Source organism: Gymnoscopelus braueri (assembly GCF_963280865.1).
Source record: "Gymnoscopelus braueri genome assembly, chromosome: 12".
Lineage (NCBI taxonomy): Eukaryota > Metazoa > Chordata > Actinopteri > Myctophiformes > Myctophidae > Gymnoscopelus > Gymnoscopelus braueri.
In genome coordinates, this window is record NC_137614.1 from 33,169,337 (window position 1) to 33,196,553 (window position 27,217).

A 27,217-nucleotide genomic window follows, 5' to 3' on the forward strand; every position below is an offset into this window, starting at 1 on the left:
CCTCTCTTAACTCATCCCATTAGGAGGAAACATCCAATGAGAAGAAAACTATTCATTTCCTGAAAGTCAGCGCCCCCTGGGAAGTGCTAGTGTATTACGCGGAGGACCTCAGCCTAAGGGCACCGCTGCAGGTGGGCGATAATATTTCTTGTTGAGAGGAAGCTGGCCTGGATGTCACTGCTGTAATCCTAATGATGAGTTGTTTTTAACACATTCAGTGAATGATGGGAAATGATGTTTGCCACACAGGCGCAGCCCAACCCAGACTTCAACACTTCTGATCGGGTTCTTAAGAAACTATACATACCAAACATCATGGCAGAGTATGTGCCAAACAGACCACTGGACTACTACACGTGTGCCTTTCGCAAGTCAAAGATGGAAAAGTAATAGTCTGATCCACTTTCATAAGTGTCATAGGCCCTGCCATATACTTTATATTGCTGTACTTGTACATAGAAAAAAAATTGGCAGAATCGTTCATGCCTGGCATATCCTGATGGACTTCTCCTTGCAGGTTCCTCGGTTCAAACAACCAGGAAACATATTTCACAAATACTCAGAGGCACCGGATTGTAAGTACAGTACACTGCGAAATCCTGACCCATAAGGGATCTCAGAGTTAAAATTGCCACTAAGGATTCTGTTGTGTAGTATGGCTTCTGATAAGTTGACTTCCTGTTGTCATGTCAATTAAGCACAATGACATTTTTTATGAATTCTGTACGTGGCATCAAGTGACCCTAAACCCTCTCCATTCCAGGTGTATGAGATTCTTTCTCGGACGCAGTATGGCAAAAGAAAGCGAGCTGAGGTGGGCGTGGCGAGGCTGCTTAACGAGGGGGCGTACACCGCCGCTTTCCCTCTGCATGAGGTCAGATCATTGCACACGTATCACTTCATAGTGTCACTGTAGTCCTCATCTCTCTTGTGCACGTGTGCACAGTCACTCTGCGATTGTGCAATTTTGTACACTCTCAGAGTTAAATTTATGCTGAGGATTTGACTGTGTGCCTGTCCTGTTCGTCAGGGTCCCTTTGAGCTTCCAAAGTATGAGGTCCGTCCTGACGAGCTGAATAAGAGGCAGGTTCTGTTCCACTACTGGGCCCGCTGGTCCAAATGGTACAAGTACCAGCCGCTGGACCACATCAGAGAGTACTTTGGAGAGAAGATTGCACTTTATTTTGCCTGGCTAGGTAAAACATGAATCCTTATGTCCAAAGATTAGATCTTTAATTCAGTATTATCATCGTTCATGTTTCCATGCATTTTAAGATTGCATACATATGGTGGATTGTCATGCTATTCACAGGCCCACTTCTTAACATTTTATTTTACAGTTATTACATTAATACATTTAACTCTTGCATGTTGTTTCAGAGGTCTTAAAAAGCTGTTTTTGTGATGCATCAAATCCCTTGTGAGCTTGTTTTTCTGTGAATGGTGAACTCGTACTGTATATATTCTTAAAATGCCAAAAATCTTGGCGCTCGGGTTCCTGCCCACCACCCATGTATCGGAAGAGACATATGGTTGTCTGTGTTCTCCTCAGGACCAACTTTAGGAGGTATCAGTGACAAGACACTAGAATACACGAGGAATCAGGAATTGGCATAACAATTAAATTGGGAGAAAAAGAAAAATGAAAGAATTGTCCCAAAACAAAAAGCCCCACATTTTTTATTTGCAGTTATACTGACTGATTGGTATTTATAAATAGTTTTGAAGTCTTTTTCAAGATGAGTGATGTGTCCCAATGAGACATGATGCCACTATTGCTCCATGTAGTAGCAGCATCGAGCAGTGAAATGGACCCTCGCTCCTCCAGGGTGTAACAGACATTTATTTCTGTTTGTCTGCAGGTTTCTACACAGCATGGCTGCTGCCCGCTGCAGCGGTGGGAACCTTCGTGTTCGTGTCAGGAGTCATGTCCATGGGAAGCAACACTCCTGCGTGAGTCCAAAACTCCTGAATTTTTTGTCTCATGCGTATTATTTTTCAATGGGCATGGTAGTAATGATATTAAAATGTTTTAAAGCATTAAAACACAGGACTTGGAGAGAAACTAAGATTGTTTGAAAAAGAAGAGATATAGAGGGTTTGTGCAGTGTGCGTCTGTGCAGAAGACAGAGAAAATGAATGGGTCGGTTAATTGAATGAAAGCTAGGAACTTTGTTTCATCGGACAGATTCTAGATAATTGATTGTGTCAGCTGTTTTTAAAGGATGAATCGTGCAGAGATTGGTACACATTCAAATCTAGTGCTAACTTAACTCAGAGTGTACAAATGGATACATTTAACACTGGGAATTTTACTGTGTAGCCAATGTGTGACAGCTAAAACAATATTGATAACATATTAATACACACTGTGTTAAATGTATCCATTTGTACACTCTGAGTTTATACACAGTTTAAAAATATACCCAATCAATCAAATTGCAGATGGTACACAGACACATCATTACTGTATGATATCCATGGCAAATGTGCTTTTACTACATACTCATAGGGTCTGGCTGATGAAGTCTGGTTGATGAAGCTTGGCTAATGTCATTCTTTCAGACATAAAGATGAACATTAGTTTTGCAACATTTCTTGCTTTGAAAACATGTATTGCTTTTTTATACTCGCCTCATAGTGTGGTTTCCCGAAAGGGTAACACACTATAGCACTTGGGCGACTTTCTTTATTCTACCTTTCTATAGAAACCCACATTTTTACGCGCTACTCCTCCCACAGTTTGCGGGACACACAGAAGACATTATGTCAAATTGACCGGCTTCACCGGGAATCGTGTGCTTCCATTTTGCTAAGAGATTTGTTGTATAGTTTAATTTATATTAATTTGTGATCAGTGAATACATTTTTACCATTGACTTGAATGGGAAAATGCAAAAACTCCCATTCAAGTATTTTGCTCGATGGAAACCATAAGGGCTACAGTTACAACACTTGGAGGGGAGGTTCAGAGTCCGGTGGCCTACATATGAAAAGATTATTACATCAGTTGGCCTCATGGTGACGCTATAACAGCCCACTTTACGTTTTGGCCTAGAACCGTAGGTTGTAGAATATTTTTTTTCCCCCTGGATTCCTTGGATCATGACGCAACTTCCCATGTAGGCCATGCCCATTTGCGTCTGTATAGATTTTCCGCCATTTAGAATTTTCTTCAAAACACACTTTGTGCTCCTCCTCCCAATGATTTTGTCCAAATCTTACAAAAAATGGTACAGTGTACACATGATCTCTGGACCTATGTGGTAAACATATTTAGGCAGAGTTTTCATAGTCCATATACCGTTTGTCCGTAATATGCTCTCAAAGTTAGAGGGAGGGGCCTATTTGACTAAAAATACAAACAATCATGAACGAAACATGCAATCAACCCCAAATTTGGTTTACATGTCGAGGGTCATGTACTCGACAAATCACCAAAAGCATTTCCATTTTTACCCATAGGGGGCGCCACAAATGATTGTTGTGACCGTTTGATGCAAAAACATGATTTTTTTGGGGGATAAATCCTTTCAAAATGAAATACAAGTGATCTCAGGAGTGACGTGACAATGTAATTGCCTTGCAGAACATGTGGGAGGAGCCTATTTCTTAAAAAACTAAACGCCATATATTATGAACGCAGGATCCGATCAGCATCAAATTTGAATCGCACGTCGCAAGGCTTCCAACGATATTCCTCCCAACGTATTCCTAAAGGTCCGGCGGCCACAACCCACGACTCGCGTCGGTGCAACTACACTTGCAATTTCCCCAAATTGCACCTTTAGGATAATTCCTTTTAACAGGACGTTCATGAAAGTCCTTGCGGGCTTGTTTCCAATGTTGCGGGCTTGTTTCTAATTTAGAGTAATGTTTTTCCCAAACTGGTGTGTACTTCAGCAATGAGCATAATTCATTATATTACAAGATCGTGGTAGCCGGTAGAAATCGGCTCTTTTTACCGTGTGGCTTCTATGGGTCTGTGTGTCTGTCTGTGTATCTGCGGCTAGTCTCACAAACCCCTGGAACGATCAGTGCAAATGTCTTGTGCACGCTGCCCCTAGGTAGAAGGTATGTTGCAACGTAATAAATTGCTGAATGTTTTCGACATGCTGTGAATATTTCCGTCTTTGTGAAGATTTTTCACAATTTGTCCTGTCGTCCCTCAATATTTCGGCAAGACTGCTGTCATCCATATGACATCATCAACATGATGTCAGAAATCCACGGAGAAGCCACGCTGTTATTAGACCCTTGTAGTTGCTAGGCCATCGATGTAGTTGTAGCAGAGTGGCCCTGCCTGAAGCCAGACATCTAATAATGTATGAAGGGATTCCCCTTGGATCAGTGGTAGATGTTTGGCTTTCCATTCAAATCCAAGTGTTTATATAGGCCCCAAAACCAATGACAGCCCAAAAATACCGTCATATCTTTTCATCAACCAATCTAATGTCCATCCATTTGCAGCTACAAATTGCCTGCTACTAATGTGATTATGGTTCCATCAGCCATCGACCATGCTTCCTCATAGTGAAATCATTTGTATAGTGATTGAACCACTTAAATCCTGTGTTATACTTCATCGCACGACAGTGATGCGCAAAAGTAGCGAAAATAGCCAATCTACAAGCTGATGGCCATTTTAACTATCTCATGCCGGTGAGTGTGTCACCAGCGTATCTCGAGAACCGCCCGACCGACTTCATACCTGGCGTGTGCATCGCCGAGGAGTCGAGGACTCAAGGGAGTGATGCGCCGAGCAGTAAGTCGGATCAGCAGATGATGATCTCCAATCAATTGGAAATAGGCGAAGATATTTGATCGTCCGGGTATGCGAGACTAGGATGGAATGGGTCCTCAGATGCTTCAGAGTCCTGCTTTTCTCCAACTCCCATAAAAAATCTTTAAAACAACAAAAGTCTAATAGCGTTTCACTGTATCAACAATATTACAGTGTTACACTGTAATATTGTTGATACAGTGAAATGCTATTGAGATTATGTAAAAAGCTCCTGTGGGTATTCCCTTTTGAATTAAATTAAGCACAGTATTAAGTTAAGCACGGAATTAAGTTAAGCACAGTTTTACTGTGATTATGTGATTATTAATCACAGTAAACATTATCATGTCTTCAGTCATATTCAAGGGCTCTTTTTAAACTAACTCCAGTCACTTTCAGTTCAGCTCAGCTGAGGTGTGTGTCACTGTCTGTCAGTGCTGACGCTCGTTGACACTTGTTAATGTTACTTGCATCAAAGCAATTATGTTGTGTTTCTGCATCAAATGGAACTACACCTAATTTAAGATTCCATCAAAGCCAAGAATTTTTACACAACCCTCTCTGGTATTATATATTTCTTTGTTTGAGCTGTTGGAAATAACTAGGCTACACTTGGTTGTTAAAGTCCAAATGAAAACAATATGACTGAAATAATTTGGATTAAACTGATTGGGATTTTTTTTTTATTGAGAATAATTTTTTTTAATCGAATCGTGACCTCAATAATCGGAATCGAGAATCATTTTGATTTAAAAAAATAGTTTTTAATCTAATCGTGACCTCAAGAATCGAAATGGAATTGAATCGTGCGATAGCAGAAGATTCACAGCCCTACAACATATGGCGTAACTTTGCAAGTGATAGTACTTTTGGAGGTATGCTCTATAGAGGTCCCTCAACATGCAATTTCAATTTGGGGTTGATTGGATGTTGCTTTCATGATATATATGGTGGTGGTTCTTAGCTTCCAAAATGTGTGGCAGGGGCTTATTTCCTACTATTAAGTTGCCTATATTATGGGGAGTTGCATCATGATCCAGTTCCATTCATAGGCCAAAGCGTACAGCGGCCTGCTATTGATAGTGATTGGACAAAATTGGGGTGGAGTGTTTTTGTTCACATACTGCAGCAAGCATGTAAAGTTTGACACTGATCAGTCCAGCGGTTCCCGAGATTGTTTGCGCGCAGACAGACAGACAAACAGACAGAGACACACACAGACACACACACTCGCGCACGCACGCACGCACGCACACACGCACGCACGCACGCACACACGCACACACGCACGCACACACACACACACACACATGCCAAAAAGGCCAAAAACACAATTTCCGCCTCCCGGCTTTCCAGCAAGGCACAGATTAAAATCAACACACTAATTGTGCAAACCACATGGGGTATGTGTACGCCTGTGGTCAGGTTATAATATAAATAATGCATCACCTCAGTGGGCTCACTTCTACCGACACTGCAGTGCTGGATTGTTTCCCTTTGAAGTGAATCTCTGGGTGACAGCGAGCTGTAATAATGCCTCGTCAAAGGTCCTTATTTCACCCGTCTGTTTCCATGGCAGCCATTGACCATGACTTCCTCCTCAGAGGGTCTTAGTGTTTTCTGTTCTCACTCCCCACTATATTTATAGTGCCTTCGAATAAGTAGCAAATGAGAAATACAAGAGAGTTTACGATGAGACAATAATGTTGGGGAAGCTAAAGCAATTGTCTTAACGTACAGGGACATTTGTCTGAATGTTCATCTGTTGTGTAGATTAGGGCTATGGATCACTGGACACGAGCAGGGAGAGCTGTATTGGTAATAATGAACTGCACCAAGGCAATTAGTGGATAATGATCTTTCCATTATTCACATAGAGTCTGGAGGTCTCTCAGTGTCTGATATATTTGAGTGCTGTATCTTATATCTATACCAGCTGGTGTGCATTCACAGTTGAAACCAGCCATTCTTCTATACAAAATATTTCTAACTGCTCCTACAGCAATTGCCCTGAGGCAAAAATCGTTCAGTAATCATCCACACAATCACTGTGCTTTTACTGGGATCAAGGTTGAACAACAGATAACAGAAGAAATTGATTTTGTATCCTAACAAACAGCCCTATAGTGTATTTACAGCATCAAGCCTCTCGCTGGTCAGAATTTAGTGACGCAGTCCTGTTTACCATTTCATTGTGCTTGTGAGAAGCAGAGGTGATTCAGATTTCCTATTCCCTTTCTGTGGAAAAGTCGGAAACATGTAATTTCTTTCCCCCATGCTGTATGTGTTGCTGTGTTTGTATACTGTACCTGTCTGTCAGGCTGCAACTATCGATTGTTTTTTTAGCTATTATTATATTGATTGAACTTTTTCGATTAATCAAATCATCGAGATGCATGGTTTTTAATATATAATCTTTAAGTCTTTATAGATTAACCACATCATTTCTTACCTTTTTTTGCACTAGGCATAGCAATGCATTGTGAGCTTGTAGATCTGCTATTTTAATAAATGTTTTGTACTTTGTACTCTTGTTGCCTATAATGACAAAATACGGATCGATTATTAATCAGTTATTTTATTAAATTGTTGATTATCCATCATTCTTCATAATCGATTAAATTGATTAGTTTGATTAACTGTTGCACCCCTACTGTGTTTGTATATACCGTACATGTCTGCAGTAAGGAGATCTGTGACAGTGGAGACAGCTACCTGATGTGTCCTCTGTGTAACACGTGCCAGTCGTGGAACATGTCAGACATCTGCCCCATGGCCAAGGTACTACATCCAGGGTTTATTCAACAACCGTTCCCCGTTTTAGTAGGGATCATTTTCTGCTGGCAACCTTGTTAAACACTTAAGCCCTATATACTTAAAGGGCAAGACCACTTTGGTAGTAGACTGCCCCAACGCTCCTGATTTCGTGTATAGAGGGGCGGGTGTAAAGAGCCGGCGAGAGTTTGCGGCTGATCCCATTGGTTCACCGATCTGTCCGTCAACCCCCGCCCCGTTAACACAACATTACGAGCGACGCCCACTGCACTCTGGTTGGTTGGGAAGTGAAACACTTCCTCATACCGAGTACACCGACACGCTGGGCCAGGCTTTTATTTTTTAGCAACACTAAACAATAAAAGCCTGGAGATCGAGGCTACTTTGGTAGAGGTTTGGGTTGTGTAGTTACCTTGCCATGATGTAACTCGGATCCAGATCTTCAAATAGTAAAATCAACAGGAAGTTGACATTTTTATTTAAAAGAAAAACAGTACTGGGTTTGGTGATGCTCTATATTGTCTGAATCAGCTATGTTTGGGTTCATTTATGTGCTAAAATAGTGACTTTGAGAGCTATTTTACCGTACAATGTAAGTCAATGAGGAGCATATTTTGAATTATCAATTTCTAATCAATGGAGCAATTATTTTAGATTTCTTGCCCACCTTTGGAGTTACATCATGGCAAGGTAACTACACAACCCAAACCTCTACCAAAGTGGTCTTACCCTTTAATCGTACGACGAATAGTGGAAAAAACAATGCATTGCATAGCAAAGTGTTGTGAGCTTGTAGATCTGCTATCTTTTGCTTTTTGAACATTTGTATTTATTTATGAAGATTTTAGCCTATAATGACATGCTCAAAACAGAGATGCCAGGTTGAAAGTGTTTAAGAGAACAAACAGAATACCACAGCCTCTTTGAAGTGTGTTCGCTTTTAATTATACATTCTTATATACTGTAGATCTCTTGTAGAAATGAAGCATGGGTACTGCACCCCAAAAAAATGGGTGCAGTACCAGTAGTCATCTTTTTCTCAGCATGCTGCCTCACCTGTCTGCCTTTCAGGTGGGCTACCTGTTTGATCACCCAGGTACAGTTTTCTTCAGCGTGTTCATGTCCTTCTGGGCCGTTACCTTCTTGGAGTACTGGAAACGCAAGATGGCCACCCTGGCCCACCACTGGGACTGCATGGACTTCCAGGAAGAAGAGGTTTCGTGTCCTCCTGTTTATTAGCCCCTCGTCACCTCGAGCAAAATATTTTGTTTAGAATTAGCTTGATGAGTCATAGTTTAATTCATTCATTCATTTATTCACGTCACTTTTTTTTGCTGATGAATCAATTACATTTAAATGTCGATGTTGTCAGACATTTAAATGTCCCCCTTGTCCGTCCAGGAGCGTCCCAGGCCAGAGTTTGCAGCAATGGCCCCTGCTATGGAGGAGAATCCGGTGACAGGGGTCAAAGAGCCCTACTTCCCTGAGAAAGCTAGGCTGTCCCGCATGCTAACAGGTTCCATGGTCATCATTATTATGGTGAGACACTCTGTATTTTAGTAGGTGTTTTTTTGTGTCACCTTTTGATGTTATTCATCTTCCTCTGTTATTATAATTAATCTCTTTTGGGCGTAACCCCAAATAGGGATGCCAGGGTTAAAGTGGTTAAAAGACCTGTGGGTTTTTCCACTCAATAACAATAATAGAAGTCTAATCATTTAATTGAACCAAGTCATGACTCATGTGGCCTCTGGACTTATACTGACCTATACAATAGAATATCATCCAATCTCAGTTACAAATGGCATGCTCAGATACAACGCTGAGTCAGCATTGTATCGCAGAGTCGGCACAGAAAGGGAACATTCACCAGGTTGCAATATCTATGACCATCTGGAAAATAATGAGTTCAAAATAAGACTGAGATTGAGGCTAATCTCTAGCCTCTTAAGCTTTCTGTATTGATGTTGAAAAGTAGGCAGGACAATGCTGTTTTGTGGAGACGTATTTATCATACACACCTCTGCCGTTATGCAGTGGTGGAAAGTAACTAAATACATACTCAAGTACTGTACTTAAGTACTGTACAAATTTTAGGGATTTTTACTTACTGGAGTATTTTAAATTTTCAGTACTTTTACTTTTACTCTCAGAGGCAAATATTGTATTTTTTACTCCACAAAAATTATTTGAAAACTTTAGTTATTTTGTAGATTTTATTATTAATACAAAACATGCATTAACCACTTCAGCCCTATTTCTACAAGCTCACAACACGTTGCATCGCGACACGTTGTGAGCTTATAGATATATACATTTTATACATTTGAAAACTTGTGAAATGGGACATTCTGCATAATGAGGGCTTTTACTTTCGGTACTTTAAGTATATTTTGATGCCAATACTTTTGTACTTTCACTAAAGTAAATATTTAATTCTGGACTTTTACTTGTAATGGAGTATTTCTATATTGTGGTATTGATACTTTTACTGTTAAGTGCTTTTTACACCTCTGCCGTTATGAAGTCAGTGAAATTAATTGTAACCTTTTGCCTGACACTCAGCTGTGTGTGGTGATGATCTTCCTGGTGACGGTGATCATGTACCGCGCTATCATCAGTGTCATGATGTTCCACACTGGGAGCCCAGTGCTGCGCACACAGGTAAGCTTTAGCCCCCTTTATACTTTGTTATACGGCGGTGTCGCATGGCGAGAATAGCCGATCTACAAGCTCACAGCTTGTTCCACCGCTGCACTTTGCAAGCTTGTAGATCTGCCATTTTCGGCGCGTGGCACCAGCCTCACCTTCCTAGCCTGGAAACCAGACAAATCTACCAGTGCAAAAAAAACTACTGGTCTGGCCCGGCTCGTAGTGATTGGATTTCGCTGCCCCCCTAAGTTGTGGGGCACCAATCAGGGTCCAGTATGCAAATGTGGGGCGGGTTTATCACCAGAGCCTTCTATTAGAGAGTTGCGCCAATGAGGGGTCAGAAACAGCGTCGGTCACGTGGTTCATGTAGCTGGAAATAGTGACAAGGAGCCGTCGACTTCAATGCATTCCATGAACTTCCGATTTAGGGATTTGTCACTATTCGCCAATGTATGTGTATGTAGAAGACCTGGCCCGAAGAAGTGAACGGAGTTGGCGTAACTCTCTAATAGATGGCACTGTTTATCACCAGAGTCATTTTTTTTATCAGACCTTTTTACTGGAAATGCAGGTTCCGCACAGATATTCCAGACTAATATCTATGCAGTGATATTATTCTGGCCATGCCAGAGAGATCTTCCAGGAGATCCTCATTTAAGTAACACAAAGAGAGTGTGTCTGTGTGCGTGTGTGTGTGCGCGTGTGTGTGTGTGTGTGTGTGTGTTTGTGTGTGTGTGTCCGCAGGCAGGGAACATCGCCAACATCTCCAGCAGCATGGTGAATTTGGGGCTGATTCTGCTGATGGGACAGGTTTACACCGCATTAGCAGAGAAGCTCACTAAATGGGGTAAGAGCCAGCAGCACTCTTTGGCACCTCTCCCGTTTGATATACAGCAGCGATGGCCACTACTCTGAAGCATCGCTGCCTGTTGGCACCTCTCCCGTTTGATATACGGGATCAATGCCCACCACGTCGAAAGCATCCACTGACTTCCAGGTCGGAGTACTTTAGGTTTTAGTGCAGGTGCTTGTGTTTAAGCTCAAGGCCTCAGGGCTAAAGTTAGTATTTTGGTCAGACTTTATAATGTACAGAAGTTACTTAAAATATATATTTTAATACATATAACACTACTTATTTCAATAACAGAATATTTTAATATTTTTTGTTTCAATAACACCGGACATAACACCAAATATGCAATAAAAGCTAGAAATTAATAACGATTGATTATCAGCAGTAGACATTTTCATATTCATTAAACAACTTAAGTGAACATATGGAAAAATGCACTGCGGTTTTAATTGGCACCTGATCAGACCATCTTTGGTAACTAATAATCTAAGCAATATTTAGTTTTTCTTCTCTCTCCCCAATTTTAGTCGCCAACTCCCCCCATGTGTATATAGTTCCTGTCACATCCAACCCCTACCGTTGGTTGGAGGAGGGTGTAGTCAACCACGTCTCCACACATGGAGTCGCCTGTCACTTCTTTTTCAACTGACAGTGAAAAGCCATCCCTCCTAGTTCTGCTCACTGAACAGGCGCCCGACCAACCTGTAGGAGTCATTAGGGCAATGACCTCACTGCAGGCCTCCCAACCACGGGCAATTGTGTTTGTTGAAGCACAGGCGCGTCATTTGGGGTATCAGGGAATGGCAACTGCCACCCCCTAGTGTTCACATTAACCTCAAATTCAGTTCTTTTGTGCACATTTTCCCCAACTCCGAACATTTTTGCAGATTAATCGGATTTCAGCTCAATGCTGAGTGCATCTCAATCCAATGCGTGTCCATCTACATGTGATATGTGACACATGTTATAGATATGCGTTGTCTTGTCTGCAACCATACGTCTATTAACTAGTTTCAACCCTGCAATAGGTGAATGCGTGGATAGGAATCAAACTGAACTAATCTAACTTATCAACGTATTGATAACACCATTAATTTGATGCTGCGCACTGATGGCCAAAGCAGTTCAGAGGAAGCCAGTTCTCAGTCCAGACTGGTCCGGATGAAACAGTACCAGCAGCGGATGAACGGACAACTCCACTTCCGCCTTGCGATCCGTCTGTGACGATATGACGGAAGATGCTGGCATTCTGTTGCCTGGATAACAGACAACAACAATGACAAACAACAACAATGAATGTTTTGGTATTAACAATCATTGCTGTTTTTCCAGTCAAACAACACAACAACTAGTACAGTACACATAATAGTAGTAATAATGAAATAATAATAATTAGTAGCAGTTGTACAATGATATCAGAAATGTTTGATTTGAAAAAAAAGTCATGATAAGACAGGCTAATAACAGTATTATTATTAGTAGTGTCAGTAGCAGTAGTATTAGTAGCAACAGTAGCAGTAACCTACGTGTCACGCTGACCTCAGGTCCTCGTGAACAGCAGTGAGTTCTGTGGTGACATCACTGGGAGTTTGAGTCCATTTCCAAAAGCAATTAGGTTTAACTACCTGAAATAAAAGCTGGCATTGATTAGCTGATAATAATAATATTAAATATAGCTGCTAGCAGCAACATGGGGGCCAAATAATACAATATGCAAAACGCAATATGCAGGGGGGGTTTGGGCTGAAAATTATTTTTAATAATTGATTATTCTCTTTTAATCTTTTGAAATAATAAAGAAAGCAAAACCTGCATAATGCAAGGTTAGAACCTTGATTTTATTGTATTCATTTTCACATACAAATTTCTCTTCAACTGGGATTATAGATAATGGTCCATAGATTGTGTATAGATTAGAACATTTCACGCAGATTGCTCAAAAATCTCAGGAGAAGAACGGATTTAATTGTTTTACAAACTACTCAAAATGGCGGAAATTCTAAGGGCGGGTCAAAGTTACAGATGTGTTTCTCCAAAGTTTGTGTGTAGAAAGTTTCGTGCAGATTGCTCAAAAATCCCAGGAGGAGATGGTTTTTAACAGTTTTTCATTCAATTTAAAATGGCGGAAGATCTAAAGGTCAGAGGTCATAGGTCAAAGAGGCAAGGTTGTTCCTTATGAGGAGACGCATATGTGTAATGAAGTTTCATGGCTGTAGGTCAAACGGTTCATGAGCTATGCCTGTTCAAAGTTTGCATTTTTCAATTGAGTGCTATAGCGCCACCATTTCGTAAAAAACGACTGCATGGGTAAGCCAGAACTGCAAAAAACATATAATAATAATAAAACTAACAAATAGAAAAGGGTGCCTTTGCACTGACACGCTTTACTTGGCCCCCTAATAAAGGTAGCAATAGTGCAACAAAAAAAAACGCCCCAAAACGCCCAATATAACCGCAATAACCGCACATTTCGCTGGGTCGCTGCGCGCGCGTGCATGCATGCCCACCTGCTCCTGCTCAGGCCCAGCCTATACTAGCGTTCTGGCTGCGCCACTGAGTACCAGTACATCTGGTGACATCAAAATGCAATCTAGTTGCTGCTAAAACGGCTCCAATATGAAGTTCTCACCCATCTCTAGTTGAGCAAAATGTTTAGAGACTGCCTTGTGAGTCTAATATAACAATAATAGTATTCATATTAGTGTAGGTTACCTTGTAAACTATTTCACACTTCTCATATGAAATCTGGAGAATCTGTAGGCACAAATCTATTATTAGTTTCAATTTAGTCGATTAGTCCGTCAAGGCTATGGGGCAGTAGAACCACGGCATTGGGACTGCGGCCGTGACAGATCCCATGGTGAAAAAGCCAATAAACAGCAATAATTTGAGGAAAAGTGAAAAATGCACTTCCTCCTCTCCTGCATGATACCCATGTGCAAGTTCAGATCGATTGGTGAACCCACTGAGGAGAAATGTTTACTTTATACAGGTGGTACTACCTAGTAGTAGTAATGGTAGCTTTCACAGCAAAAATAGTAGTGTCAGTAGCACTATTGCACAAAAAACACGTTTTGTGTTACATCAATTCAACATTAAGTAATGCAAGAAGTACATTATGTGGTGTCTTAACTCACAAGTATTATTATGGAAGTATCGCTATTATTATTAGTATTAAGTATTATTATTAATACAAGTAGTAGTAGTAACACACTGACCTCTCTGTGCGTCACTGCGATGATATTAACCATTTGCCTTTGAATCTCCACGAGACACGCCCTCCTGGCGTAGCTCCGCCTCTCAACGACATCTAAACCGCCAAGCCCACCATAGGCCCATGCCCACAATGCAAAGCATCCTGGGAAAATGATGCCATTCATATGAGAAGTAATAGTACACAAATATTACTTTTAGTCATTGTAGATCTAAAGATACCACAAATAGTAGTAGTACTAGTTATAATAGTAATGTATTAGTAATAGTTGTAATGTAGTCAGAATGATAGTAATAAAGATGTAATACCTTTAGTATTAGTAGTAGAGTTTCGTATTTATTTACCTCTAGTAATATATCAGCAGTAGTAATTTAGTATCAGTAGTAGTCATTTTCAGTAGTAGTAATTTAGTACTAGTAATTGCATTTTCAAATAAAATAAACATTAAACAAATATATAAAAAATAAATGAAAAAGTAATGGAAAAGCGCTGCCCTCTCACGCATTAGAATGTCCTTCTAATGAGTGAGGGGCCGTGATTGTTCTTTTCTTTCCTGTTTTTTATTTTATTTGAAAGTGAAATATCCCTTTAAAGGTAGGGTAAGTGATATTTTTGGGTTAAAACAAAAAGTATTTTTTTAAAAGGTTAAAGCACTATATTCTGATAGTAATCATTGCTATAGAGTGTTTGTTCAGTAACAGGAGTCTCCCCGTCTCTCCAGCTCTTTAATAAACAGAAAATACAAAATCTCAGCCAATCAGGAGAAAGTACCCATTTTTAAGCTTCATTTTTATAGTGTTCCAGTTCTAATTTTGCATGCTCATTTCTTAGTGTCATCACTTCCAATTTCACTTGTTTAATCTATATCCTGATTGAGTTCTCTATCCTGATTGGATAAAATTGGAAATGAAACTGAAACTGAAACGAAAATGTATTTTCTGTTTTATAAAGAGCTGGAGAGACATGGAGACTCCTCATATGGCCCATGGACAGGACACTCTATAGTAACGAGCACTATCAGAACATAGACCCATTTTGCAATTATTTGAATAATTGCAAATCACTTACCCTACCTTTAAGTATCAGTAATAGTAATTTAGTATCAGTAGTAGTAATTTAAGCATCAGTAGTAGTAATTTAGTATTAGTAGTAAGTTATTTAGTATTTGTTTAGTGCAGTTTTCTAGTTTACATCTAGCATCAGTAGTAGTAATGTATTGCAGTGGTAGTAATGTAGTATTTTTGTAGTTACGTTCGGTATCGGTAGCAGTAATGTATTATTAGTAGTAATGTAATATTATTAGCACATATTATTGTTAGTAGATGAGCACTCACCTATCAGCCAGCCTCTTGCCATACCTTATATACCACTCTGAGACAACAATTTGTCCAGTCTTGACAATTGTGTCTGCTAAAACTCAAAGGCTCCATGGATGCCTATCCATGGAGTTGTGTGGATAGGGGTTTGGTCCAGATGGATTTCTCTGTCTCCTGCATAGACACACACATGCACAGTCTATGAGGTCAGTCATCTAGGACAGGGGTTTTCAACAGGTGGTCCGTGGACCACTTGTGGTCCCTGAAGGTATTGCATGTGGTCCCTGACCATGTTGCAAAATGTTTTTTTCTTCTTGTTCCATGGAACACTGCATATTATCGACCTGGTGACCTATGATGTCAATGTTCCACAGAAAAGGGAGTTAGAATCTCAAGGAAGTGTACCGGATTGCCTGATGGAGTCATCATTATTAGGAAATGTGGCCATATAATTGCATGTGTCTGTGTAGTCCATGGACCACTGGTTGAGAAACAGTGCATGCATACAGTAGCAAGTGTTAGCAAAGCACTAATCTTAGCTCTAATCTCACCCAACAAAACAGTGGTCCCCAGGTTGATTCTTAATCAGGGTGGTGGTCCCTGGTTCCCAATCAGTTGAAAACCCCTGATCTAGGAGACAAAATAAATAAACCAATATAGAATCTACAGAAATAGAAACACCCAGTAAGGTGGTCTTATGACCTGCTCAACGGATATATCCCATCAATAAATCAATACAATTCTTTCCATTGCTTAGGACAGGTAGTCATCTGTTAAAACTATGTTGGTTTGCCTAGCTGCAATATTAAAACAAGACAGCATCCAGTCTAAACATGGCTTAAATTATTATTTAATTATACACAGAAAGATAAATCAGGCATGTGGGAGAGCCCAGTGATGTTATTGGCAATAGTCTTTATTATTAAAACTTTTTTTCTCCTCAAAACTGTGGCACGCTAGCTCTGCCTAGCTTAGTTTAGACTTGAACATGGCATCGGGATCCCTGATTGGCCAACCCAACCCATTGGTTTCAGGGATTGGCCGAGTTTGCTTCATGTTTGTGCCTCTGCCCCAGTATAAGTGGTAGTGTGCACACTAGAACTTATTTTAAAGGGCAATGCAGGACATGTCTGTATCTGTCGGTCTGTCTGTCTGTCTGTCTCCCACTTATACCCATGTGTGCTCAGAAGTCTTTGACAACATCAAGGATCCACATATCTCTATATTTGGTTGATCTGTCCTATGGTATAGCGGGTACCGCACTGAGTACTCTGACAACAGGTACAACGGGTATTCTGATAACATCGCATAAACGGGTGGGGCATGAATTCCCAACTTGCATCGTTATCGACTTGCATCGGCCCAGGGTAGTACCAATAAACATATTTGAATAACTAGAGGTTCGACCGATCCGACCGATATGCCCACATATGGGCGTATTTGTTGAGAATATCCATATAGTATGTGCATTTGACACGGTTCCTGTTGTGTCTGAGATCAGTGCATGTTGATAATCTCCATGGTTTCTGTTGTGTCTGACATCAGTTCATGTTGAATGGTTTCTGTTGTGTCTGACAAAAAAAATCTCCATAAATGTGCATTTAACACGGTTTCGGTTGTGTCTGACATAGAGTATGTTGAAAATCAAATCTCCATATATGCGCATTTTGTTTAGGTTGTGTCTGACCACATCAGTGCGTGTTGATCTCCATATATGTGCATTTGACTCCATATTATATGTGCATTTGACTCAATATATGTGCATTTGACGCGGGCTATATGTGCATTTGACTGGGGGCCCCCAAGGGCGGTGGTCCACCGACGGACCCACCCACCCATTAGGCAATTTTAATATAGGATAATAACAACGTACGCACTTGGGAGAGTTCAGGAATGGAGTCCAGGAATGGATAAACATCCCCTGTTTACATGGAACGTGTTAGACGAGACGAGATCAAGCCTGCAGTTATTCCGGGAAGGTACTTGTCTAGTATTGTATTGGGGAGAGGGGGATTACACAATACCTATTCTGATCTTCTTAAATCTTGCCCCTGCCAAATACACAAAAATTACAAAGACAAACTTAAACTAAATTAATGAAACAACCTAAAAAATAAACACCACATGCCTGAAACTGAAACTGATAAAAACTAAGCCGAAACAACATTTAAAAAAAAAAACAGCTAAACTGAAACTAGCAAACCCACTATGAATCTAATATTTCCAATAGTTGTATTGTGAAGCATCATATAAAAGTTCATTCTAAATTCACATGCTTCTTTTGTAGGCAAAAGTGCAATAACCAACCAAAGACATCAAAATAATAATAATAATAAAACAACATACATCCCCCCACTCTTTATTAATATGTAACTCTCTAACCCCAACTGAACTAACTGTAGCTCTACAGTCATTTTGGAGGTGTATTTGTCTGTTTTTCCTCTCTGGGGCTAAACGAGTGTTTCTTGTGCACACTGTCTGGATGCCATGTCATTTCACATAATGTTGTCATTTCACATGATATGACCTATGACTCCATATTTGAGCAAGGTTTCAGCCCAATCCGGCTGCCATCATAAAATAGGTGAAATATTTCCAAAAAATAAAATGTGGCATACTGTGTGCACAAAACATTTGCTGCTGATCAGTCAAGTGGTTTGTGAAATTAACCATGGACAGAGACGTGAGCACGCTAAAAGCTAATACAGTCTTTACTCTTTAGTGACATGAAGATCATTTTTCTCTTCTTACTTCTGACAGAGATGCACAGAACGCAGACCCAGTATGAAGACGCTTTCACTTTCAAGGTGTTTGTCTTCCAGTTTGTCAACTTCTACTCCTCTCCCTTCTACGTGGCCTTCTTCAAGGGAAGGTGAGAGAGAAGTCACTCATACTGTATGCAACACTGTTTTTCTGCTCACAAGTGAAACCACTTGAACCCTATATACTTTGTTGACCGGGGTCCCCCTTGGGATCTGTGCTTGGACCCCTCCTTTTTTCCCTCTACACCAAATCTCCTCACTGAAAACAGCCGATCTACAAGCTCACAACGCGCCGCAGTGCGACACAAGCTTGTAGATCGTCTATTTTCGCAGAATGTTTGCCTATTATGACACGCCCAGAAAAGGGACGCTAGGGTTCATGTAGTTAATTTGTTTACTTTTTTCAAAAAATAATCAAATGTAAATAATTGAATTTTCTTTTCCATGTCACTGATAGATTTGTGGGTTATCCCACCAACTATGGCACCTTATTTGGGATGAGAAACGAAGATGTGAGTTTTCTCTGTTATGTTTGGATGATGAGAGGTACTTAGCCTAGTTCCTACGTTTTGGTACAATGCTTTAGGTCTAGCATAAAGAGCTTATTCTGGCCAAATCAGCTGTAGCTTTTAAGTCTTAAAACTACAGTAATTTGTAGTAGAGACAGGAATTTGTTGTGTGTTTTAATATTAATTTAATTTATTTAAAATCATTATTATTTAAGTACCTTTGTATCTGTTGTATACACTTTATAACCTACTTTTAGATCATTATTATCTATTGTTAATATTTGTAGTAGTACCAGTATTATTATCATGTTAATGAAGATTCTGCATTGATGACGTGTGTGTGTGTGTGTGTGTGTGTGTGTGTGTGTGTGTGTGTGTGTGTGTGTGTGTGTGTGTGTGTGTGTGTGTGTGTGTGTGTGTGTGTGTGTGTGTGTGTGTGTGTGTGTGTGTGTGTGTGTGTGTGTGTGTGTGTGTGTGTGTGTGTGTGTGTGTGTTTCTCAGTGCGGTCCAGGTGGCTGTCTCATTGAACTAGCTGAGCAGCTGTTCATCATCATGGTGGGGAAGCAGGTCATCGGCAACGTCCAGGAGTTTGTCATCCCGTACGTTTCCTCTGCACACTTTAACTATGTAAACCCTCTAATCTTAGTAAAACAGACCTGAGTTACAACTGGTACTTTTTTTCCATCTACACCAAATCTCTGCCACAACGCGCCATAACATGCCGTGTTGTGAGCTTGTAGATCTGCTACTTTTGCCGAATGTCCCTCCCAGAACACTTAACGGCAGCCGGCAGTGGTCCGTTAAGTTCTTCCTTTGTGAGCTTGAACATCTGCTATTTTCGGTGTGCGACACCTGCACGCAACTAAGTATAAATCAAGCCTATAGTCTGTGTTGCATTATACTTCCCTGCATGCTGAGTGGAGATGTGTTTGCCTGGTGCAGTACAGCCCAATACTGTACTATTACTGCAGTACTGGCACAGTCAGCCCTGGGAGTGTGTGTGTGTGTGTGTGTGTGTGTGTGTGTGTGTGTGTGTGTGTGTGTGTGAGAGAGCATGCAGGCATAAGTGTGTACTGTATGTGATGAACACATTGGTCATACTGTACGTCCAGTACTCTGCAAATGTATTTGTGTCATTGTTTTGACGAGTTTTAAGTTTTAAAACAAACAGTCAGAGCACAAAGAGAAAAAGTGGACACAAAAATCTCCCTCCTGAGTCTCTTATCTTAACCTCTTAATCCTCTCTGTAGTAAAAACAGATCTGTTACAACTGTGTACTTGGACCACTTTTTACCCTCTGTGCCAAATTTCTTCGCCAGATACTGCCAATCTACAAGCTCACAACGCATTGGATTATTAGGGATGCTGGGATTCAAGTGGGTTGCCGACGCATTGTAAGCTTGTAGATCTGCTATTTGTGGAGAATGTTCCCCCCAGAATAGGGATGTCGGGATTCAAGTGGTTAAACAGAAGCTGCTACAGTATAAGCCCTGTGGGGAGTGTGTTATTTACATTTTTGTAATCATTGTGTCCTGTGGCAGTAAGGTCAAGGCCTGGCGCCAGCAGCGAGCCATGGCCAAGGTGCGTGGGAATAATAAGGCATCCAATGAACCACGGCGCTGGGAGGAAGACTACCAGCTGGTGGAGTATGAGGGTCTGTTTGAGGAATATCTGGAGATGGGTGAGGGTCTCACTGCTCTACCTAACTAATTATCTATCTATCTATTATAACCATGATATGCCCATTGCCCACAGATTAAGTTGTCCTTTTAGTATTTTTGTATTATTATTATTATTATTATTATTATTATTATTATTATTATTATTATTATTATTGTTATTGTTATTGTTATTGTTATTATTATTATTATTATTATTATTGTTATGGTACTGTCAACTGAACCTGAAGTTTGATCTCACACCTAACACATTGGGAATTGCTGGCCTATATTTGTCTTATGACTAATAGCATACAAAGGATTAATCTTTTAATGTTTTTTAATGGTTTTGACATTTCCATCAACAGTGTTGCAGTTTGGGTTCATCACCATCTTCGTGGCAGCATTCCCACTGGCTCCTCTCTTTGCGCTCCTCAACAACTGGGCAGAGGTCCGTCTAGACGCCCACAAGTTTGTGTGCGAGTACCGGCGGCCCGTGGCGGAGCGCGCCCAGAACATAGGTGTCTGGTTCAACATCCTGGAAGGCCTGTCACACCTGTCCGTCATAGTCAATGTGCGTCACATGCCGAGGATTTACTGTGCACCGTCCAAGTTGTTCATATTTGACTTAACCCGTTCCCCAAACAGTGGGTCGGGACCATAGAGTTATAATATATCTAGAGGGCGGATCGCCCCGCCCCCAACTATTCATTTCTATGAAAGTTGCTTAGTGGCGTTTGAAGCGCCCGGAAGTACCATATATTGGGTTGAGATTTGGTCCTGAGCAGGCGTACTAGGGTTTCTACGAAGCCTCTGAAGGGACATTTGTAGGTTTTAACGGTAGACGCACGCGCGGTAGCATTTTAAATGCGGAAGTGTTGCTATCCCAGATTTGACCACCAGGGCGAAGGCAGCTTCACTGTTCTACCGTGGTTCTGTGGGCTTGGTCGGGACCCATCTTTTTGTCACAGACCAATTTTTATGGGTCGCGAGAAAATATCTCATTTTTTTCCGTTTATTACATAAAAATATTTATATATATTTTATAAATAAAATGAAAAAATCAGATAATTTCCACAAATATATTTTACCGAAAGTAAAAAAAAGTTGTGAAAATAGCAGAGCTTGTAGATCTGCTACTTTTACTAGTTTGAGTCCCGGGCAAACGTCTAATTTCTCTTTTGGGTCTCAAGCTAAAAAAGTTTGGGAACCACTGATCTAGATCCCTATTCTTGCTGTTTATGTCCACAGGCTTTCTTGATCGCCTTCACATCAGATTTCTTACCTCGCTTGCTGTACCAGTACAAGTTTCATAAAGATCTGCATGGATATGTCAACTTCACCCTGGCTCATGCTCCGGCTAATTACACCGTCTACCCAATGTGCAGGTAAACCATGTACTGAGTATGTTTTACTTTACTGGAGTCCAATTTTTTGTACTTTTACTTCTACTCCACTACATTTCAGAGGCAAATATTGTACTTTTACTCCAATACAATTATTTTTAAACTTTAGTTACTAGTTACTTTGTAGGTTTTGATTATTATCAAAACTTACATTACCCACTTCAGCCCTATATCATTTCGTCCATTTGAAAATAGCCGATCTACAAGCTCACAATGCGTCACAATGCCACGCATTGTGAGGTTGTAGATCTGCTATTTTCAAACAATTTTTATACGTTTGAAAACTTGTGAAATGGGACATTCTCCATAATGAGTACTTTTACTTTTATACTTGAAGTTATTTTGATACCAATACTTTTGTACTTTTACTCAAGTCAATTTTGAATTCCGGACTTTTACTTGTAACAGAGTATTTCTACATTGCAGTATTGATGCTTTTACTTAAGTAGAAAATGTGAGTACTTTTTCCACCACTGCTGCTGACTGTGCGAATGCTTGGGAAGAAATGACTAAGTTGCATTTTTCTTGTAGCACGCCAGAAAATAAAATAGTAAAACAAACTAACATCTCTAAAAGCCTGACCTACCAACAGACATTTTGGATGTTAGTCTTTATTTTTCTTTCTGAAAATTGATTGAAGAATGTTTAAAGAAAGTTTAAACTTTAGCACGGGTTTCATCATGAGATTCAAAGACTTGACCAACAGAGGGCAGCATTTCTCATTTTATTGTTGCTGCTGCTTGTCAGATGCCTCTGGTGTTGATTAACAAGACTTATCAGTTAGATTTGTGTTTCTTCTTCTTTAAGGTATAAAGCTTTCAGAGAGGACGATGGAAACTACACGCTGTTTTACTGGGAACTGCTTGCTGTACGACTGGGCTTCATCATTGCATTTGAGGTAAGACAGCAACAGTGTCTCTGTGAGGTCCTTGAGGGGGTTCCAGGGGGTCCCCAACTGATAGTTACAGTAGGAACCAAAATTGGACCCATACGGGTCTGTAACTCAGAGAGTGTACAAATGGAAACAAAGTTAAATCACCAATTTTGTCTCTCAAGCCAGACCATCTATTCCACCATAGAGAGTCTTGTAATTCCGCCCCGTGAAAGTTGAGAACCGGAAGCTGTCATCTGCTCTTCAGATCGGAAGGGTATTAAAATATGTTTTAAAATATATATTTTTTAAAATATTTCTGCTAAGCAGCTAGCTAGCTATAGAGAAGGAGACAAGACAACCTCACAAGATGGCGCCCCCCCGTCTATTGATTTCAATGGACAGGTGGCGCCATCTTGTGAGGTCCGTTACTACAACATCACAGTGTGACATCACATTCTCTTTCCTGTATAGGCCTCGACTAGCTAGCAAAACAAATGATTGACTCTAACCTTGTGCTGTTTACATTTCTGTCTAATAAAGTATTCAATCAATCAATCAATGGGGGGGACCTCCGCTTTATTTTCTACTCATTTACATTTTAAGAGCTTCTGAAATAGGCTACAGGCATTTGAGACGTCTATCTCAAGAGAATAAATTACCATTGAGAATTTAGATTGGAGTCCCAGAGATAAAAATTGTATCAAATGTCGGTGCGTGGCCTAATCATTAGGGTGTTGTGTGTGTATTGTATTGGGCCCTAATGCATATCAAAATTGAAATAAAAACAGTTGAGAATGACTGGTATAGCTTATGAGCTGTGTCTGAGTCATTGCTGTGTTTTATCGTTCCATTCACCTGTGTTGCCTAGTTGTACATCGGTTCTCTTAATATTCTACTGTATATCTATCCATCCACTGACTGATGTTTCAGTTTTGTCCATTTCATTTCATGCTTGCCCGTATGTACACAGTAATTTATGTGGTCGTGTTGAAACTGGCTTACCCTCAACAATCTGTCATCCATCTCTTCAAGTTTATAACCACCGTATTGATTAGCCATCTTTCCGCATCTTTCATCTGGCAGCTATCTTCTCGTTCCCCTTTACTCGTCTCTTCCAATGCTTTATATTCTCTCTCTTTTCTACCATCTTCTCAGATTTTGTCAATATCGTGCTCCATTTCTTTCCATATCCATCATCACTCCTCCATCTCTTGCCGCAGCATCCCTCACTCTCTCCTCTCTCTGTTCATTTCTTAAACCTAATTCATGCTTCAGCTGAAAAGTGTTGTGTGACACATGATCACATCGGCACTTTTTGCACTTGATATATTCGGCACTTATTCTCGAAATCATAAATTACGCTTTACACGTGACATCCAGCTGGTATTACGCACATCGGAACTTTAACCGCTTAAGCCTGAATCATACTTCGTTGTATGATAATGTCGTACGACACCGGCGTATGACAAAATATAAAATAAGTGCATATGCCTAGACTATTTTTCAGATAAAATGCCCAGAGGGGCAGCAGGGTTAATGTGGTTAAGCTCTTAAACCTGGAGGGGGTGTGGCGCTTCTCTCTTTTCGGCTGTAAATCTTCCTTGGGTGTTTCTCTCTTTCTCCTTCCCTCACTTGGCAGCACGTGGTGTTCTTCGTGCTGCGTGCCATCGACTGGATGGTGCCCGACGTGCCTGAGTCTCTGGAGGTGCAGATCAAGCGGGAGCGCTTCCTGGCCAAGCAGGCCCTGACTGACAACCAGGAGGCCCTGCTGGTGAGTCGAAGCCATGGGCCTAAACCGGCCCGTCCAGGCCAGGTCAGTGGAACATGGGGACGCACACACACACACACACACACACACACACACACACACACACACACACACACACACACACACACACACACACAGTCAAACACCTAGGGTCCTAGAGACTCTATGAGAACCACTGCTCTAGAGACTATCAGTATCACCCCTTTTTTGTGTGCTGTCTTTTACTGTCTTTTAGGTCCTTCCTTGTTTGGTCTTCCTTGCATTGCATCTGCATGTCTTTCCACAACTGTATACGGTAGATTAACATTTACCACGGGCTATCTGCCCATGTAAAATGATTGATATGATTTTTCTTTTTACATTTACGGTGTTCTATAGTTTATTTCCTGTGGCTTGGTACTGGGAAGGAAACATTAATCTCCAATGCGATCAATTGCATTCCCAACAGTGCAAGTGGGGCAGTAGTGTTAATAGGTTACATATTAAACCTATCCCCCAGACTGCTTTTTTCCCATAAATAAATTCCACACTTTATAGGCTTTTAAAGCCCCCTGTGCCTAGGAACCTACTCGCCAACAAACTCACTACTCACTTTGCAAAGCACCTGCAGCTCGACTTGCCGTCATAGGGTCCCCAGTAGTCCCACACAGTGAACGTGATGGTTGAAGTTGTTCTCGCATTTCCAGATACATTTTATAGCATTCTGTGGAGGGATAACTGGTATAACTGAGCAGTAGATATCCCTGAGATGATTTCCTAAGGAATAATAAACTGAGGGAAATGGTAAAGGAAAAGGAATGTTCAAGGGGAAAGTCGTTTGTGGTAACGACTCACTTTTCCCCCTGGCAGTAAAATGCGTCATGACCACTAATTTCAGAGAGATTTATTAATGAGAACCTCCCACATGCCTCTATGTATTTATTACCATTTAATCACTTCCTTATTATTGAATTAATAACAAAAAAAAACACTGTAGAATGTGGTTATGGTATTCTAATAATGAATCTACCAATATGTAGGATGCCGAGTTCTTTTAAAGCTATAGCTGTAAAACCTGAGGTCAAATTCTGCACCTGAGAACGGCGGCCTATTAAATTCACAACCCCCCCCCCAGCCAACATAACATTGTGCGCCATCCCCTGCCCACGTGGCCACCCATGCTGGACTGATGCGCTCAGTGTAGAGCTGCAACTATCTATTATTTTCTCAGAGCGATTATAACATCGATTACTTTTCATTGTACAACATCAACAACAACAACAACATTGTACATCATTGTTTCATGCAAAAATCATTCATTTCAATTCCCCCCCAAATTAATTATTTTATTAACATCTATTTATTTTATAATTGATTAATCAATTAGTTAGATTAGCAGTTGTACCCCTAGCTCAGTGCTGTGCTGTGTTGATGGTGTGTGTCTCCCTGTGTTCTGACCAACAATGTTGTGATGTGTTTCCTTTCCTGACGGTGGGGTGAGTAGTACTCAATCTGTCCTGCCTCATGCTGTTGTTAGATTCTAATAAAATGTAATGAAACCTCAATGTAGGCTACACACAGTCATAACGAAACCTCAATGTAGGCTACACACAGTCATAACGAAACCTCAATGTAGGCTACACACAGTCATAACGAAACCTCAATGTAGGCTACACACAGTCATAACGAAACCTCAATGTAGGCTACACACAGTCATAACGAAACCTCAATGTAGGCTACACACAGTCATAACGAAACCTCAATGTAGGCTACACACAGTCATAATGAAACCTCAATGTAGGCTACACACAGTCATAACGAAACCTCAATGTAGGCTACACACAGTCATAATGAAACCTCAATGTAGGCTACACTCAATCATTAGGCTACACACAGTCATAACGAAACCTCAATGTAGGCTACACACAGTCATAATGAATCCTCAATGTAGGCTACACACAGTCATAACGAAACCTCAATGTAGGCTATACACAGTCATAACGAAACCTCAAAGTAGGCTACACACAGTCATAATGAATCCTCAATGTAGGCTACACACAGTCATAACGAAACCTCAATGTAGGCTACTACACACAGTCATAACGAAACCTCAATGTAGGCTACACACAGTCATAACAAAACCTCAATGTAGGCTACACACAGTCATAACAAAACCTCAATGTAGGCTACACACAGTCATAATGAAACCTCAATGTAGGCTACACACAGTCATAACAAAACCTCAATGTAGGCTACACACAGTCATAATGAAACCTCAATGTAGGCTACACACAGTCATTAGGCTACACACAGTCATAACGAAACCTCAATGTAGGCTACACATAGTCATTAGGCTACACACAGTCATAACGAAACCTCAATGTAGGCTACACATAGTCATTAGGCTACACACAGTCATAATGAAACCTCAATGTAGGCTACACACAGTCATTAGGCTACACACAGTCATAACGAAACCTCAATGTAGGCTACACACAGTCAAAACGAAACCTCAATGTAGGCTACACACAGTCATAACGAAACCTCAATGTAGGCTACTCACAGTCATAACGAAACCTCAATGTAGGCTACTCACAGTCATAACGAAACCTCAATGTAGGCTACACACAGTCATAACGAAACCTCAATGTAGGCTACACACAGTCAT

General features: G+C 40.6%; 1 protein-coding gene across 1 annotated transcript in view; it reads left to right on the forward strand.

Moving 5' to 3' along the window:
- Positions 1 to 27,217, forward strand: part of ano11 (anoctamin 11) — a gene marked incomplete at both ends in the record, with an annotated part of 35,986 nt that overhangs the window by 7,251 nt on the left and 1,518 nt on the right. Inside the window, 19 exons of the mRNA XM_080443923.1 lie at positions 24 to 131; positions 250 to 386; positions 518 to 575; positions 764 to 874; positions 1,031 to 1,196; positions 1,863 to 1,953; positions 7,468 to 7,564; positions 8,630 to 8,773; positions 8,960 to 9,097; positions 10,124 to 10,222; positions 10,955 to 11,057; positions 18,354 to 18,465; positions 18,813 to 18,867; positions 19,366 to 19,463; positions 20,406 to 20,545; positions 20,891 to 21,096; positions 21,774 to 21,910; positions 22,736 to 22,826; positions 24,442 to 24,615. Of these exons, the coding sequence (XP_080300049.1) occupies positions 24 to 131; positions 250 to 386; positions 518 to 575; positions 764 to 874; positions 1,031 to 1,196; positions 1,863 to 1,953; positions 7,468 to 7,564; positions 8,630 to 8,773; positions 8,960 to 9,097; positions 10,124 to 10,222; positions 10,955 to 11,057; positions 18,354 to 18,465; positions 18,813 to 18,867; positions 19,366 to 19,463; positions 20,406 to 20,545; positions 20,891 to 21,096; positions 21,774 to 21,910; positions 22,736 to 22,826; positions 24,442 to 24,615 (2,265 nt within the window). The remainder of the gene's footprint in view (positions 1 to 23; positions 132 to 249; positions 387 to 517; positions 576 to 763; positions 875 to 1,030; positions 1,197 to 1,862; positions 1,954 to 7,467; positions 7,565 to 8,629; positions 8,774 to 8,959; positions 9,098 to 10,123; positions 10,223 to 10,954; positions 11,058 to 18,353; positions 18,466 to 18,812; positions 18,868 to 19,365; positions 19,464 to 20,405; positions 20,546 to 20,890; positions 21,097 to 21,773; positions 21,911 to 22,735; positions 22,827 to 24,441; positions 24,616 to 27,217) is intronic.